At 35.3% G+C, this 14,731-nt stretch overlaps 1 protein-coding gene and 1 pseudogene across 1 annotated transcript; one reads left to right on the plus strand and one right to left on the minus strand.

The window, feature by feature from the left end:
* Positions 1-394: 394 nt before the first annotated feature.
* Positions 395-3,715, minus strand: LOC125492703 (uncharacterized). The gene has a single exon (XM_048635414.1). It carries the CDS (start codon positions 3,713-3,715, stop codon positions 395-397), a length of 3,321 nt encoding a protein of 1,106 aa, XP_048491371.1.
* Positions 3,716-7,831: 4,116 nt separating this feature from the next.
* LOC125492658 (shikimate O-hydroxycinnamoyltransferase-like) lies at positions 7,832-13,666 on the plus strand (annotated as a pseudogene).
* Positions 13,667-14,731: the final 1,065 nt, after the last annotated feature.

Here is a 14,731-nt window from a genome sequence, read left to right on the forward strand (position 1 = left end):
AACTTAAAAGAACATTATAATTGGGTTGAATAAATAGAAACTAAAGACGTTCTTTTTTTTTTTTTTTTGATAATTCATATCCGAATTTTATTAAGAAAGAGGAGGGGGAAGAAAACCTCAACTGATCACCAGGTATTCCTTCTCAGAAGAAGGAAACTTTTATAGTGATAAACACACCCAATGATGAGGAGTTTTTCAACCTCCAAAGAAATACACATGTGAACATTACACCTTATGAGCACCTTGCACTGATTTGGCATTCTCCTATCAACTGAGCAACTATCTAACTATCTAACACTTACAAACCAACCTGATATTTCCAGCCTTATAATTGATGCTGTCAAAACAACAAAACTTGAGAGAACACATCACACTTTATTCCAGCAGCTAAACCTCACAACCACGCAATGAATTCCTCTTGCCTATGCAGCCCCTGCTTGGCAAGAGCATCAGCTATTGAGTTTGCACTTCTTCCCATGTGAGAGATTGAAATGTCAAGGTGCTTCTTTCTTGCATTTCTTATGAAGTTAAGATGATGATGCATATTCCAAGGCCCACAGCGATCTCCATTACTCCATAATACGGCATTTGACGAGTCGGATTCAAGGACTAATTTGCTTGACTTCGTGGTCTCACAATATAGGGATAGCATGATTGCACGATGTATTGCTAATATTTCAGCACAATTAATCTCCATGAAGGGTATGGGAGAGGAGAATACGCACATGAATTTTCCATCTTTATTTCTGAGAACCCCTCCAATGGCCGCCCTTGACTGAAGAGGATTGACCGATGCGTCAACGTTCCACTTCAGGCAATCTTCACTGGGAGGGAACCATTCACACGCTGCCACACTAATTTTTGAGGTGTTAACACATGAGGAGAAACCGGGCCACATTAGACAAGATGGGTTTCTTTGAATATCCATTGGAGAATATGGGAACTCACAACTCCACCCTTTGATCCACCATCCAAGCCTCAATAATATCAAGTCTTGAGTTTGTTTTGCTGTATTAAAAGAGTTCTCAAAAATTCGCAAATTCCGCTCTTTCCAAATTGACCATACAATAATGAAGAAAGAAGCATGCCACACTTTCTTGAAGAACAAGAGCTTTTTCGGGGACCTCCATTGCTCAAACGCGCACCTAATATTGAGAGGAAACACCCATTTAACTCCCCATAAGTCAAGCCACCATTGCCACAGCTTTTGAGCAAACTCACAGTGCAACATTAGATGGTTGCACGATTCTGATGAGGAAGAACAAAGGATGCAAGAATCACATTCTGCAGGAATGATGTTTAAATGTGCTAACTTTTGGCGAGTGTTTATTTTTCCTAGTAGCACAGCCCATACAAAGATCTCAATACGGTGCGGCACAAGGCCTTTCCACACTCCCATTATCGCATCATTGTGAATAACTGAGCCGAGATTATCAAGCTCTTGAGAGAAAGATTTTGATGAGAACTTTCCAGAGCTATTGAAGCACCAAATCAGCTCATCCTTACCATCATGGGCAGGACATACATTCTGCAGAAGCTGAAGAAGACTCACTTTTTCCACCATGTCTTGAGGACGTAAATGCCTTTTCCATGAGAAGGTCCAAACCCACTTTGCCCCTTCCCAGAAACCGAATGAATCAACAGATGCATTTGGCAGAATTGAGATCAAAAAAAGTCTTGGAAATTTATTTTTAAGAGGCAGTGTATCTATCCATGAGTCATACCAAAATAGGCAATTAGCGCCCTTGTTTATGCTTCTCCTCACCCCATTAAGCGCTAACTTTTTTGCTCCTGGGTGCTTCAAAATCGTCGAGCAAATGAGTTTCCATGGTCCTCCTTTGGGAGGGATTGATAGATCCGAGATCGTTAAAGTGGACGGATACTTGTATTTTGCCTTTATCACTTGGCACCATAGATGGGAAGGATCATCAAAATAACGCCAAATCCATTTGAACAAAAGGGCCAAATTTTTGTGCACCATATTGCCAATGCTAAGACCACCGCACGCCTTTGGAAGCTGAACAATCTTCCATGAGACTAGTGGCATTGAGGATTTATTAGAATTTCCACCCCATAAGAAAGATCTTACAAGCTTGATTATCTTTTGCATAACACCTTTTGGAGCCGGGTAAATAGACATGAAATATAATGGGAGGCTTGTGAGAGATGACTTGATTAGAGTTAATCTACCACCAATTGAAAGCATTTTTCCTTTCCATGAGGCAAGTTTCTTTGTCATTTTCAGCATGATAGGCTCCCATAATTGTATGGAAGAAGTATTTCCTCCTATGGGGAGACCAAGATAGGAAAAAGGAATGGACCCAATCTTACAAAGAAGGATTTGCGCAGCCATTTGAGTCCATGAGGAAGATGTATTAATTCCAATCAACGAGCTTTTGTGGAAATTTACTTGAAGTCCGGAGGCTAGTTGAAACACAATTAGCATTTTCTTGATATTCATGAGAGATTCAAGATTTGCTTCACAAAAGATGAGTGTGTCATCGGCATATTGAAGATGAGTGACCTTTAAATCACTATAAGAGACTCCAATTCCATTCCACAATTGCATAGATGTTGCTTTTCTTATTAATTGATTTAAAGCTTCAACAATAAGAACGAAGAGGAAAGGTGAAAGAGGGTCACCTTGCCGTAATCCTCTTTGGAGCTTGAATGGTTTGCTAGGCGAACCATTTATCAAAATTGATGCTGAAACACATGACATAATCCACTTGCACCATAAGGGAGGGAAGCACATTTGTCGAAGGATCCATGCAAGGAATTGCCAAGAAACACTATCATATGCCTTGTGAAAGTCGAGCTTGAGAAGAGCTGCTTCTATACTCTTTTTTTTGCAAGAGTCTATAAGTTCACTCGCTATCAAGGCTCCATCCAGAATATATCGACCTTCAATGTAAGAGAATTGAAAGGGACCAACAAGAGTTTGCATCACGTTTTGGAGTCTCTTTGACATCAACTTGGCAATGATTTTGTAAATACACCCTACCATGCTTATCGGACGATAGTCTTTGAACTCATTTGGCATTTCAGTCTTCGGGATCAATGCTATAAAAGCTGTATTGCATCCTCTCGGTATATGGCCTTTTTCATGGAAATCACGAATAATCATATAGATATCGTGCTTTATGTATTCCCAGGCAGACTTGATGAACTTAAAATTAAAGCCATCGGGGCCCGGCGCCTTATTTGAATCACATGAAAATACGGCTTTGTCTATTTCCTCCTCTGAGAAAGGCAAGATTAATTTCGAAGCCTGCTCCTGCGATAGATGGCTAAAATCGAGCCCTTCAAAAACCGGCCTATTGGCCCATTCTTCTTTAAAGATATCTTTGAAGAAAGCTGCTGCTGAGCTTTTTAGCTTTGGAGGATCATCTATTTTGACACCATTCACCTTAATAGAGGAGATTGAATTCTTCCGCCTTTTATTGGATGCCACAGTATGAAAGAATTTTGTGTTCCGATCTCCTTCCTTGAGCCATGATACTCTCGAATTTTGAGCCCAGTACACCTCTTTGCGTTTCATCCACATCCAGAGATCCGCTATTGCTGATTTTTTTCCATCCAGTTCCTCCTCATCAAGACTTCTTTGGTTTGACAAATCATCATAGCTTTGAATGAGACTTTCCAATCTTGATATGTGCGAATCAATATTGCCAAAATCATCGTGATTCCATTGCTTGAGATTCTTTTTGACCATTTTCAGCTTATCACTCATGGAGAGAGCATCAAGACTAAAGACGTTCTTTTGATTGACTTAATGTTCATTTTATTGTCTGTTATGACCTGTGCACGCAATGCTCATTCTACAACTATATATACATCTACTTCCCTACCTATCTTCACTGTACCTCCATCACCTATTCAATTCTTTGCTTTTAGTGGAAAGCCAAGACAATAAAATAATTCTATTTGGATATTTCAACAACAAACTATGAGAATTGACGAGTCTGTCTCAAGTCTCTAAGAAGTGATAATGTAGGTATGTTCATTGGATTCTAGATATTAAGTAGGTTAATTGAATTCACAATATACCCCATTAATATTTATCCTAAGTGCACCTTACCTCGCTACAAGAATTGTACCATTCTTAAAATTAAAGACAATTAATAGAGACATAATTCCTCATTATGAGAGGGGAGTCTTTTATGGAATATGTAGTCATAAGCTCGTTGTAAAAAGCATTCGCGACTAGTGTCCATGTCGTTGTTTGGTTGTTAGCCCCGTCATAACGTGGCAGGATTTTTGGCTCATTCTAGTAGTGACTAAACCTCAAATTTCATCATTTCTTGGTCCAATATTTGAAGGATAACTAGTTATTAGGCCCGGGCTATGCCCCGGATAAGAAAATTTTCATTTATTAATATTATACTTTGATATGATAACACTAAATACTATTTGGTCTAGTGGTCAAAACTTTAGTACATGAACTTGAGGTCACGGGATCAAAACCTATACTATGCAATTTTTAATTTTTTTATTGTACATAGATTACATGATCTAAAACTCCCTAGGGAGAGCGCCACGTGGCACCGTTCCTGGTTTATGCACGTCTTTTAATATATTAGTATAGATTAAGCATTTGAGACTATGGGTAAAGGTAAAATATTAATTTACCCTCACTTGGCAAGATATAAACTGTAGTCTGCACACCTTTAAAAGCTAACATAATAAGAATCTTACTAACTAAATTAAGCCTTCATGATTAATACCAAGCAATAAAAGGATAATAGGGGGTTTGAGGTGATTAATGCTTCACAGTTTAAGTAGATTAGTTTCCTTAATTCTAGCTAGTAAAAGTTGTGTTTTTAATTACCTAAATTTAAGAGTAGTGGGGGACTGGGGGAACTACTTTAGGTAGTAGTCCATAACCGTGAACTAGTTGCTTAGTTTTAGGAATTATGGTTCATATTGTAGCCTATTTAAAGGCAATGTTTTGTTATTTCATTTGAATGAAAATGCTTTCACGATTTAGTTTATGAAGTTTCAGTCTTTAGCATTCTTATTTTCCAACAAATTGGTATCCCAGCATCAGGTAGATCCTCAACCATAAAAAAAAAAAATTAGAGAGCTATGAAGAAAAAGAAGAAAGGGATAGAAAGAGTGTTACCTCCAAAATAAAATTTAATGTTAGGATAGTAAATTATCTTAAAAAAATTGAGTATGTATGATTAATAACTTGATCTTCAACATCTTCATCATCCATCTTGCAATGGAACTTGCTTTTGATGCACTTCTCACCACTAGATCACTTTTCACTTTTATTGATGCACTTCTCGTCGATCTTATTTTTGTTGATGCATTTCTCACCAACCTTCATTCAATGGATCACATCTCTCTCCATTACATGCTATAGCACTTCTCTTTAACTCTTCATATCTGGTGCACTTTCTAGCCAATTATGAAAACTTGTTCTTTCTTTGTCTTTCCAATCAATGAGGCTATATTGCTTTCATCCCTCTCTCTCTCTCTCTTTCGCCTCTAAAGATCTAACCTAATCCTCTTGACACCAATTTGTTGGAAAATAAGAATGCAAAAGACTGAAACTTCATAAACTAAATCGTGAAATCATTCTTATTCAAATGAAATAATAGAATATTGCTTTTAAATAGGCTATAATATAAACCATAATCCTAAAACTAAGCAACTAGTTCACGATTAGTGGACTACTACCTAAAAAAGTGCCCCCACTACTTTAAACTTAGGTAATTAAAAACACACAACTTTGACTAGCTGTAATTGATGAAACTAATCTACTCATAATTTGAAGCATTTGTAACTTCAACACCCCCCTTGCTTCAAAGTTTTATAAAATGTTTTATGAAGAAGATCTCTTCAATTTTGTGATGCATATCTCACCACCTCTAATTGTTGATTCATTTCTACCAACTCTGCCTTGATTATTGGAGCAATTCTCTCCATAAACTTTATTCAGCGTAGTATTGCAAACACTACTACAACTTCAAAAATTGTCTTTGCATTGAGTACAACTTTTACTATATTCAGATTGTCAATTATCTTATTTGCTTGTGAAGATTGCTGCTTAATCTCGAGGAACTTATCTCCCTCTTTTTTATAATAACCAAAATTCATATTTTTATGGGGTAACCATCACTTGCTATGGTTAATCACATACTCCCTTTTTTATGATTTTCTATCCCATTTTTAAATTTTTAAATTTTTGAACTTTTTTTGGAGCTAATACACTCTCTTTTTTTTTTCTTGTTCCTCATTCAACCAAACTTACTATTTGAATATATTCTCCACACTCTTTTAATTAATACAACTGAAGATATAAATAGCGAACTAATAAAATAACCAGAAAAGCCTAAAACTATCCCATGATTTTAGCATCAAATATTTAACCCATTACTAAACATTGAACTAACTTCTTAACTAACGTGACTACTATTTGAATTTGTGACTAGCCACTAATTTGAATCAACAAACTCAATGCAGAGACGGTTTTCAAAGTTGTAGTATTTGCAATATTACGTTGGATAGAATTTATGCAGAGAAGTGCTTCAATATCTGCTCTAATATCCAAAGAGTAGAGTTGGTGAGAAGTACATCAATAATTGAAGGTGGTGAGATGTGCATCAAAATTGAAGAGATGTGCTTCATAAAACATTTTATGAAACTTTGAGGGGGGTGGGGGTTGAAATTATTAATGTTTTAAAGTGTGAGTAGATTAGTTTCTTTAATTCTAGCTAGTATGAGTAGCTTCAAAGTATGAGTAAATTAGTCGTAACTAATAGGAAAATTATTTGACTAATTTCGGAGCATACTCCAATACAACACCCCCCCAAATTTTCTTTTTGATCTTTCAACATTTTCATTATCCATCTTACTATGGAACTTGCTAATTTTGTGATGCATTTCTCACAATTAGACTTTTGACTTCTATTAATGCACTTCTCACCAATCTTACCATTATTGATACACTTCTCACCAATTTCATTCAATGGTGCACTTTCTCGCCAATATTGAAAACTCGTTCTTTTTTTTGTCTTTCCAATCGATGAGGTTGTGTTGCTTTCATCCCTCTCCCGTTCTCTCTCACTCTTTTTTTGGCCTCTAAGGATCTAACCTGATGCTCTTGATTCCAATCTGTTGGAAAAAATAATGCTAAAGACACAAACTTCAGAAACTAAGTCGTGAAAGCATTCTTATTCAAATGAAATAACTGAATGTTGCCTTTAAATATGCTACTATATGAACCATTAATTCCTAAAACTAAGCAACTAGTTCATGGTTGTGGACTACTACCTAAAGTAGTGCCCCCAGGCCCCCCACTCCCCAGTACTCTTAAACTTGTGTAATTAAAAACACACAACTTTGACTAGCTAGAATTAAGGAAACTAATCTACTCATACTTTGAAGCATTAATAACTTCAACAGGGTGGTCGTTATAGTTCTGGTGTTTCTTATTTCACTCAAGGGGGAGGTGATTATGGTCTAGCTTCCTCAGCCATCCAAGCTGATCAAGCTATTGCTTGCTTGTGTGCTCTACAATGGCATAGGTGTCAACATCTTACATATATTATCCTATTTACTGCTTCAACTAATCTTTTATGTTTTTATGGGGGAAAATTCCGGCAGATATTAACCTTGCATAGACAGTTATGCACATTACAGAATTGGCTAAAACATTTGCTTGGTGGCTCGTGCGCTAAACTTTGTGCTAGCTGTCTTAGGGCCTGTTCTCCCCAGCTTATTTATCAGTTCAGCTCAGCTCAGCTCAGTTCAGTTCAGTTCAACTCCATTCTTTTATAATCATTTGTTAAATATTATTATTATGCTGGTCTAATTTATTTTACTTATTACTCTTATTATTATTATCATTTATTTTATATCATTAAAAAGTATTGTTATTATTATTATTATTATTATCATTATTATTATTGTTATTATTATTTCTATATATTATTTTATTTATTATAGCTTTATTCATTATTATTACTATTATTATTAGAAGGAACATGGTTTAGGTCAAAAGCACAAATAAACCCACGTTTTTTAGCCCATAAACCAATCAAATCGCGTCAAAACGGTTTATGATGCAATTTTGTGCGGTCCGACCCAATCATTAATTTTATTACTAAATATATTATTATATTATTAAATCTAATTATTAGAATATTAATATTAGTTTACTTCTTATATATTATTGTTATTATATAATCATCATCAAGTATTTAATACAAATAATATAAAAAAATAATTATTATTAATTATCATTAATTATTATTATTATTAATTTATGATTATTAATATTATTTATTCATAACTATCATTTAAAAATATCCAAAATACTATTAATATTCATTATTATTATTACTTATCATTATAATTATTATTTAATATTCATGTTATTATTGTTTAAATATTATTTATATATTTATTACATTCAATTTAATCAATTCAGTTCAGTTCAGTTCAATTCAATTCAGTCCAGTTCAGTTCAACAGTTTTATGCCGAATAGAACAGGTCCTTAGTATTCTATTGTAGTGTAATTTTAACGTTCTTTTCCTCCTATATACTCCCTCCGTTTCCTAAAGATCTTCCCACTTACTGTTCCTACAGATACCAAGGAAAATCAAGTTGTGTGGGGCATAGTGTGAGTAAAGTAGGAGAGAGAAAGGGGTTAAGATAAATAAACAAATAAAAAGGGGTTAAAGTAGAGAGAGAAAGGGAGTAAAATTGAATTAATAATGTAATGGTGGACCATATGATAGTGACATGAGAGGGTAAATAGGGAAATTTGTTTTGCCAAATAAGGAATAAAGCAAAAGATGGAAGATCTTTTGGAAACACCGTTAAACGGAAAAAGGGAAGATATTTAGGAAACGGAGGAAGTAAATAATTAATAAGGAGGATAAACAAGATCACATGAATATTCCTACGTATACACCAACCAACAAAAATCATACTGATTCACCAAATACATCAGTACACATACTTTTTTTTTGGTAAAAACGTAAGAGATATTATTACCAAAAGCAGTTAAAGCCAACAAAATACAGCTCAACCAAAGCTACAGACCACCAAACGAACTGACAACACCTACACATTACATATCATTAGTACGTACTATTACTGTTAAGATAAAAGTAATAGTCTAACCTAGTAACCATATTTTTCTATCTTATGGTATATACTTCCTCCGTTTCTTTTTACTTGCAACGGTTTGACTTTTACACTATTCACCAACTCTACTTAGTTTATGTTTGGTGATTTATAATTAAGGAAAAACATATTCATGTGGGATCTTGTTAGATTCGTTTGAATGTATATTTTCCGAATATATACTTTTTATAATTTTTATTTATCGGTAACAAAACTTATTGATGGTTGAAATTATGCATTGACAAGCGTGAAAGTCAAACTGTTGCAAGTAAAAAGAAACAGAGGAAGTATATATGTAGGATAATGGAGTAGCTATTCTATTTTTCTTTCTATCAAAATACAATTCCTTTAACTCCTTTAGTTAGTAGTTACTCTCATAAAGTTACATCAAGCATTTTAATCACCACACCAAATCTTTTAAATGTGACTTTTATAAAACTAGCGCAATTTAAAATTTTGATCAAGGCTAAGGGTATATATAATAACCCTCTTTTGCAAAGTCTAAGGCTAAGCCATCAATTTTTTCTCCCTAAACTTCTTGCTTAGCCACCTAATCGTCTTCCTCTTAGCCAAAAAGTTACGAGATAAGAAAGAAAAAATATGAGCATGATAGTGAAAGAACGCAGCATGGTATGTCCGGCAGCGGCAGGAGAGACCCCTAGCAAAAGTGTTAGGCTTTCACGCATACATATGGTCGTACGCATGCCCTATTCACATACTTCATACATATACATTTACCATCCAGAAGACACCAAAAACAACTATCATAATGCCTCAAAAATTTTCGACACGGCCGTGTTGAAGGACTCATTAAGTAAAGTCCTAACATCATTCTATCCGATGGCGGGTAGATTAAGGAAGACGGATGAGAATGGTGAAACTGAGATAGAGTGCAATGCGCACGGGGTGTTATTCATTGAGGCCGAAGCACCCCATTTGCTTACTGATTTTGGAGACTTCAAGCTTAACACTGAGTTCCGTAGGATGGTTATTCCTACATGGGACTACTCTAAAGGGCTCTCTTCAATCCCCTTATTCATTGGTGCAATTCACTCGCTTCGAATGCGGTAGTGTGTGCATGAGTATTGCTAAGCATCACCATATTGCTCGTGGACTTGACCTCCTAGTCTTGCCTATTCATGAGAGGTCTTGTATTCACCAGCTTGCTGCTCGTAACCCACCACAGGTCAAGTTCCGGCACTTGGAGTATGAGCCACGTTTACCACCGTTACCACCAATCGGATTGTCAGGTAAGTAAACACTAGTATAACTTTGGCTCTTTGATGTCAAACCAGTACTCAGTTTGGTATAAAAAAAAGAAAGGTTTTTAACAAAATATCGATGCATGTATATTGTATTGACGCGAGAAGTTTCGGTGTTTTTTGACAAATTGGTATGAAAAATGTTGAAATATGTCCGAGGGTCTCTCTCCTAAAGATAATAAAATGTTTATCTTGTACTTGTGGATGTAACTAACATATTGTTAGTTGATCATGTTATTTTTTTTTTTTTGACAATGGGTAAATTTTGCATTAAGTAAAAGTGGAAGTACATCCTAGCGGTAGTACAACCAGACATAAAACAAAGCAAATTGAAGCTAGAAGAGCTTCTTTTCATACATATTCTAAGAAACAAAAGTAACTTATTACATATTCAAACCGACTTAAATTTAGCACGAACAATGATAGGAGGAGTTGGGGACAATGTCTTGTTGAAGAAGATACGATATGAATGGAAAATTGTTGAGAGACGACACTCATACAATCTTCAGAAATAGATTGCCGCAGTTCCCAAGGCCCTTGAGCAGAGACGGCTTCCTGGGATCGTACTGAATAAAGTAACAAAGAAGCTACGTCCATTAATAACTTCTAACCCTGCTTCGAGGGTAACGAGAGTTTAGTCTCACGAGACTGAAACTCTAAAAGGGTGGAGGTCGAAACATGCCCCAAATTAAATTGGGGGCCCTCCCACAAGATGTATTTTTTGAGTGTGATGACTTTGAAAGTCATCACATAAATTGGTGTGAATTATAATAAAATCATTCACCCAAACTACAGATCCAAAGACCCCACCACGGCATCTCTAATCTAGAAGATCGAACCATAACAAGATTAATGGAGCCATTACCTCTCATTTTACCCAATCCTTGAACCCCTGCAAATTCATAACTGCATCTGAATAGACCTAAACTAAAGCTTAAACTAGGAACATAAACAAGACAAAGGATATAATCCCAAAACATAATACTACGCCGATATCAACGTCGTTTAACCTTCAGAAACTGCAAGACAAACTTCACTGCGAGCCAGACGAACCAACAATTAACACTAGCGGGGAACGGGGAACGGGACACTAACCTCTAAGTCTCACACTAGGGCGGGGGGACGGGGAGGGGGAGCTTATGACCACGACTTCCAGAACTAACAGGGGATCGGGAAAGGGAAGACTACAACCTAAAACTTCAAGCACCACTTACCGGGGGACGGGGAGGGGAATTAACTCTAACGACTAAGAAACTAAATAACAGGGAGGGGAATCGACGCACGCAGAGATGAAAAACCGGCCAAATCTTCGAGTTTTGAGGTGGGTGACGCGACGACAGGGATACTAAAGACCAAAACTATACTACGAAACACTAAACCGGGACCGCAGAGGGGAAGGGGAAGCCCAGATCTGGCTTTAGAGATCACAAAAAAGGGGAGGGGGGAAGGGGGAGGGGGGCCACAACTAGGACCAGAGACAGAAGACACAGAGAAACGAAAAAAAAAACAATTAAAATGAAGAGGAACTCGCCGGAGAACCCGCCAGAATCCATTGCGGCGCCGGAACTCCGGCGAGTCCCTAGGGTTAAAGGTGAGGGGCGCTGTTTTTAGAGAGAAGGCAGAGAAAGTTTGAGAGGAGAGATGTTGGGATTTTTGGGCACGCCAAATCATGTTAATTCTTGTGTCTTTGCTTTATTGCGTCTATTACAACAACAAAAATACTAGATAGTACATTGTCTGAGAAATTGAGAAAAAGAACCGCATTTGACGTCATATAAGCTTAAAATATGGCAGGATTTAAATTTGTTTGTTCTATTAAATTTAACTTAAGCTCTTTACTTTGAAGACATTCATTGAAACAAATTTAACGAGTTTATACTACGATAATTTTTTAATACGTTGTTGAGAATTCATGATGCAAAAATATAATGTTCAACTCTTAAAAAGAAAGTTCTACACTCTTTAAAAAGAGGAAGTAACTTTTGTTGGAGCAGTAGAAGTCATATATATATATATATATATGTATATGTATATATATATATATGTATATATATATATATATGTATATGTATATATATATATATATATATGTATATAGATATATATATGTATATAGATATATATATATATTCAGCATTTAGATGTAGTACTATTAACATAAATAATTATATATATCAGGTGATGTGGCAACCACTGAGGAGTGAGGAGGGTTTCTTCACTATATCTAAATCCCAAATAAATGCCTTGAAACTAGAAGCAACATCAGAAGGAGCTAATCAAGGTTACACACTGAGTAAATATCAGGTAGTCGCTGGGCATGTATGGCGAAGTTCATGCAAAGCGCGTGGATTAGCAAATGACCAATTGGTAAAGCTTTACATACCAATTGATGCGAGATCAAGGTTGTGGGATCCAACCCCGCCAAAAGGGTATTATGGAAACTTAGTCTTTTTCACGGCTTGTATTGCTAAAGCAGGTGATATTATGTTCAAGCCACTATGGTATGCTGCAAGTAAAATTCATGAGGCATTAGAAAAAATGAAGAACGTGGAATACTTGAAATCATCTGTTGATTACTTAGAGTTGCAGCCGCATCCAGTGACTCTCTTTACTGGGGCAGATAGTGTTACTTGTCCAAATCTTTTAATTATAAATTCTTGGGGTAGGTTCCCTTTTCATGAAGCTGATTTTGGTTGGGGTAGCCCTGAATATTTTGGAAATGGTGGAGTTAAATCTGAGGGTCTAGCCTTCTTGATTCCAAGCCCAAAAGAGGATAATAGTTTTTCACTTAGCATTAATCTTTTCAAGGTTCATATGCCTCTTTTTGAGCAATGCTTTTACGACTTTAAAAGTGTTCCTAACAACAATGGAGAGGAGGTGGAGCTAAGTGAGGGTAGCTTAAGAAAATAGGATGACATAGGTTGTGAGATTGAATCATCATAACTGAGGCTTGGAGATGAGAGAGGCTGTGAATTTGATCCTTTGAGTCAACCTTAAGAAAGGACGTGTTTTATGAGCTTCAATTAGTACTTTTATGCACTTATTATTCTAGTTTTCGTTAATAATGATCCTCTTATTATTAGGTTCTTTGTACCCTATAGGCCTATAGTGAGAGTTTAGAATTTGATTTATTAGTCTCTTCTTGTAGGAGTTCAAAGTTTGGTTTTTATGGTTTGTTGCAAAGATGCATTGGTTTGTTGTGGACTTGTGGGAATCTCTACGCTATCTACATAATATAAATGAAGAGATATCTTTTCAAGTTAAGTTGTGTTTCATTTTCTTTAATATCGAATGTATATTGCCATATGGTTTTCGATTACTGAAATTTATCTTTCCCTTTCAAAGAATATATAAACTTCCTTCGTTTTTTTACTTGTAATATTTTTCAAAAAGGGAAATAATTAATTACTTTGCTTGCAACACTTTCTACTTTTGCTTTTCCTTTCTCTCGATCTCTCTCCAATCACATGAGGCCCTTTTTTTTTCCTCTCTACCTCTCTCCTACCCAAATTTTGCATTGGAGTTGATGAAAAAAAAAGTGTTGCAAGTAAAAAAATGTATTAAATTATCAAGCTACAATTAGAATTAGAAATTCAATTAAAATTAGGGCTTTCTACAAAAATTATTCATTTTAGAATTAAAATATTCAGGGGGCGTGTGGTTCATATAATGGTATGGGTTTGGAATCAGGAATGAAACCAAGGTGGTAAGAGTTTGGAACTTGATACTTAATACCTTGTGTTTGGTTTCATTTAGGAATGAAAAATCTTCTTTTATTTGATACCTAGAGGTAAGGTATGAGCCATACCCACCTCCCCATGGGTTTATAAACCCCATACCTTATGGGTTTGAGGTATGGGTTTAAAATTTAGAAATAAGTTAAACAAACACTAGGTATGGGTTTTGTTCATTCCAAACTCATACCTCATACCTAAAACTAGTGAACCAAACACCCCCTCAAAGTTATTATTACATTATAACTTTTGTTGTTGTATGTTGGACAAAAGCACTTTCAAACATGGCATGTGAAAAATTTAAAAGTCTACATTTTCTCCACGGAGAGAACGTGCATTTGCCCAGGTCCCATATATATATATATATATATATGTATATATATATATATATATATATGTATATATATGTATATGTATATATATGTATGTATATATGTATATGTATGTATATATGTATATGTATGTATATATATATATGTATGATATATATATATGTATGTATATATATATATATATATATATATATATATATATATATATATATATTATATATATATATATATATATATATATATATATATATATATATA

This window comes from Beta vulgaris, chromosome 8 (assembly GCF_026745355.1).
Source record: "Beta vulgaris subsp. vulgaris cultivar EL10 chromosome 8, EL10.2, whole genome shotgun sequence".
Taxonomy (NCBI): domain Eukaryota; kingdom Viridiplantae; phylum Streptophyta; class Magnoliopsida; order Caryophyllales; family Amaranthaceae; genus Beta; species Beta vulgaris.

Coding starts and splice junctions, on each gene's coding strand:
- LOC125492703 (XM_048635414.1), bottom strand. CDS start 3,715: ATGGTCAAAAAGAATCTCAAGCAATGGAATCACGATGATTTTGGCAAT.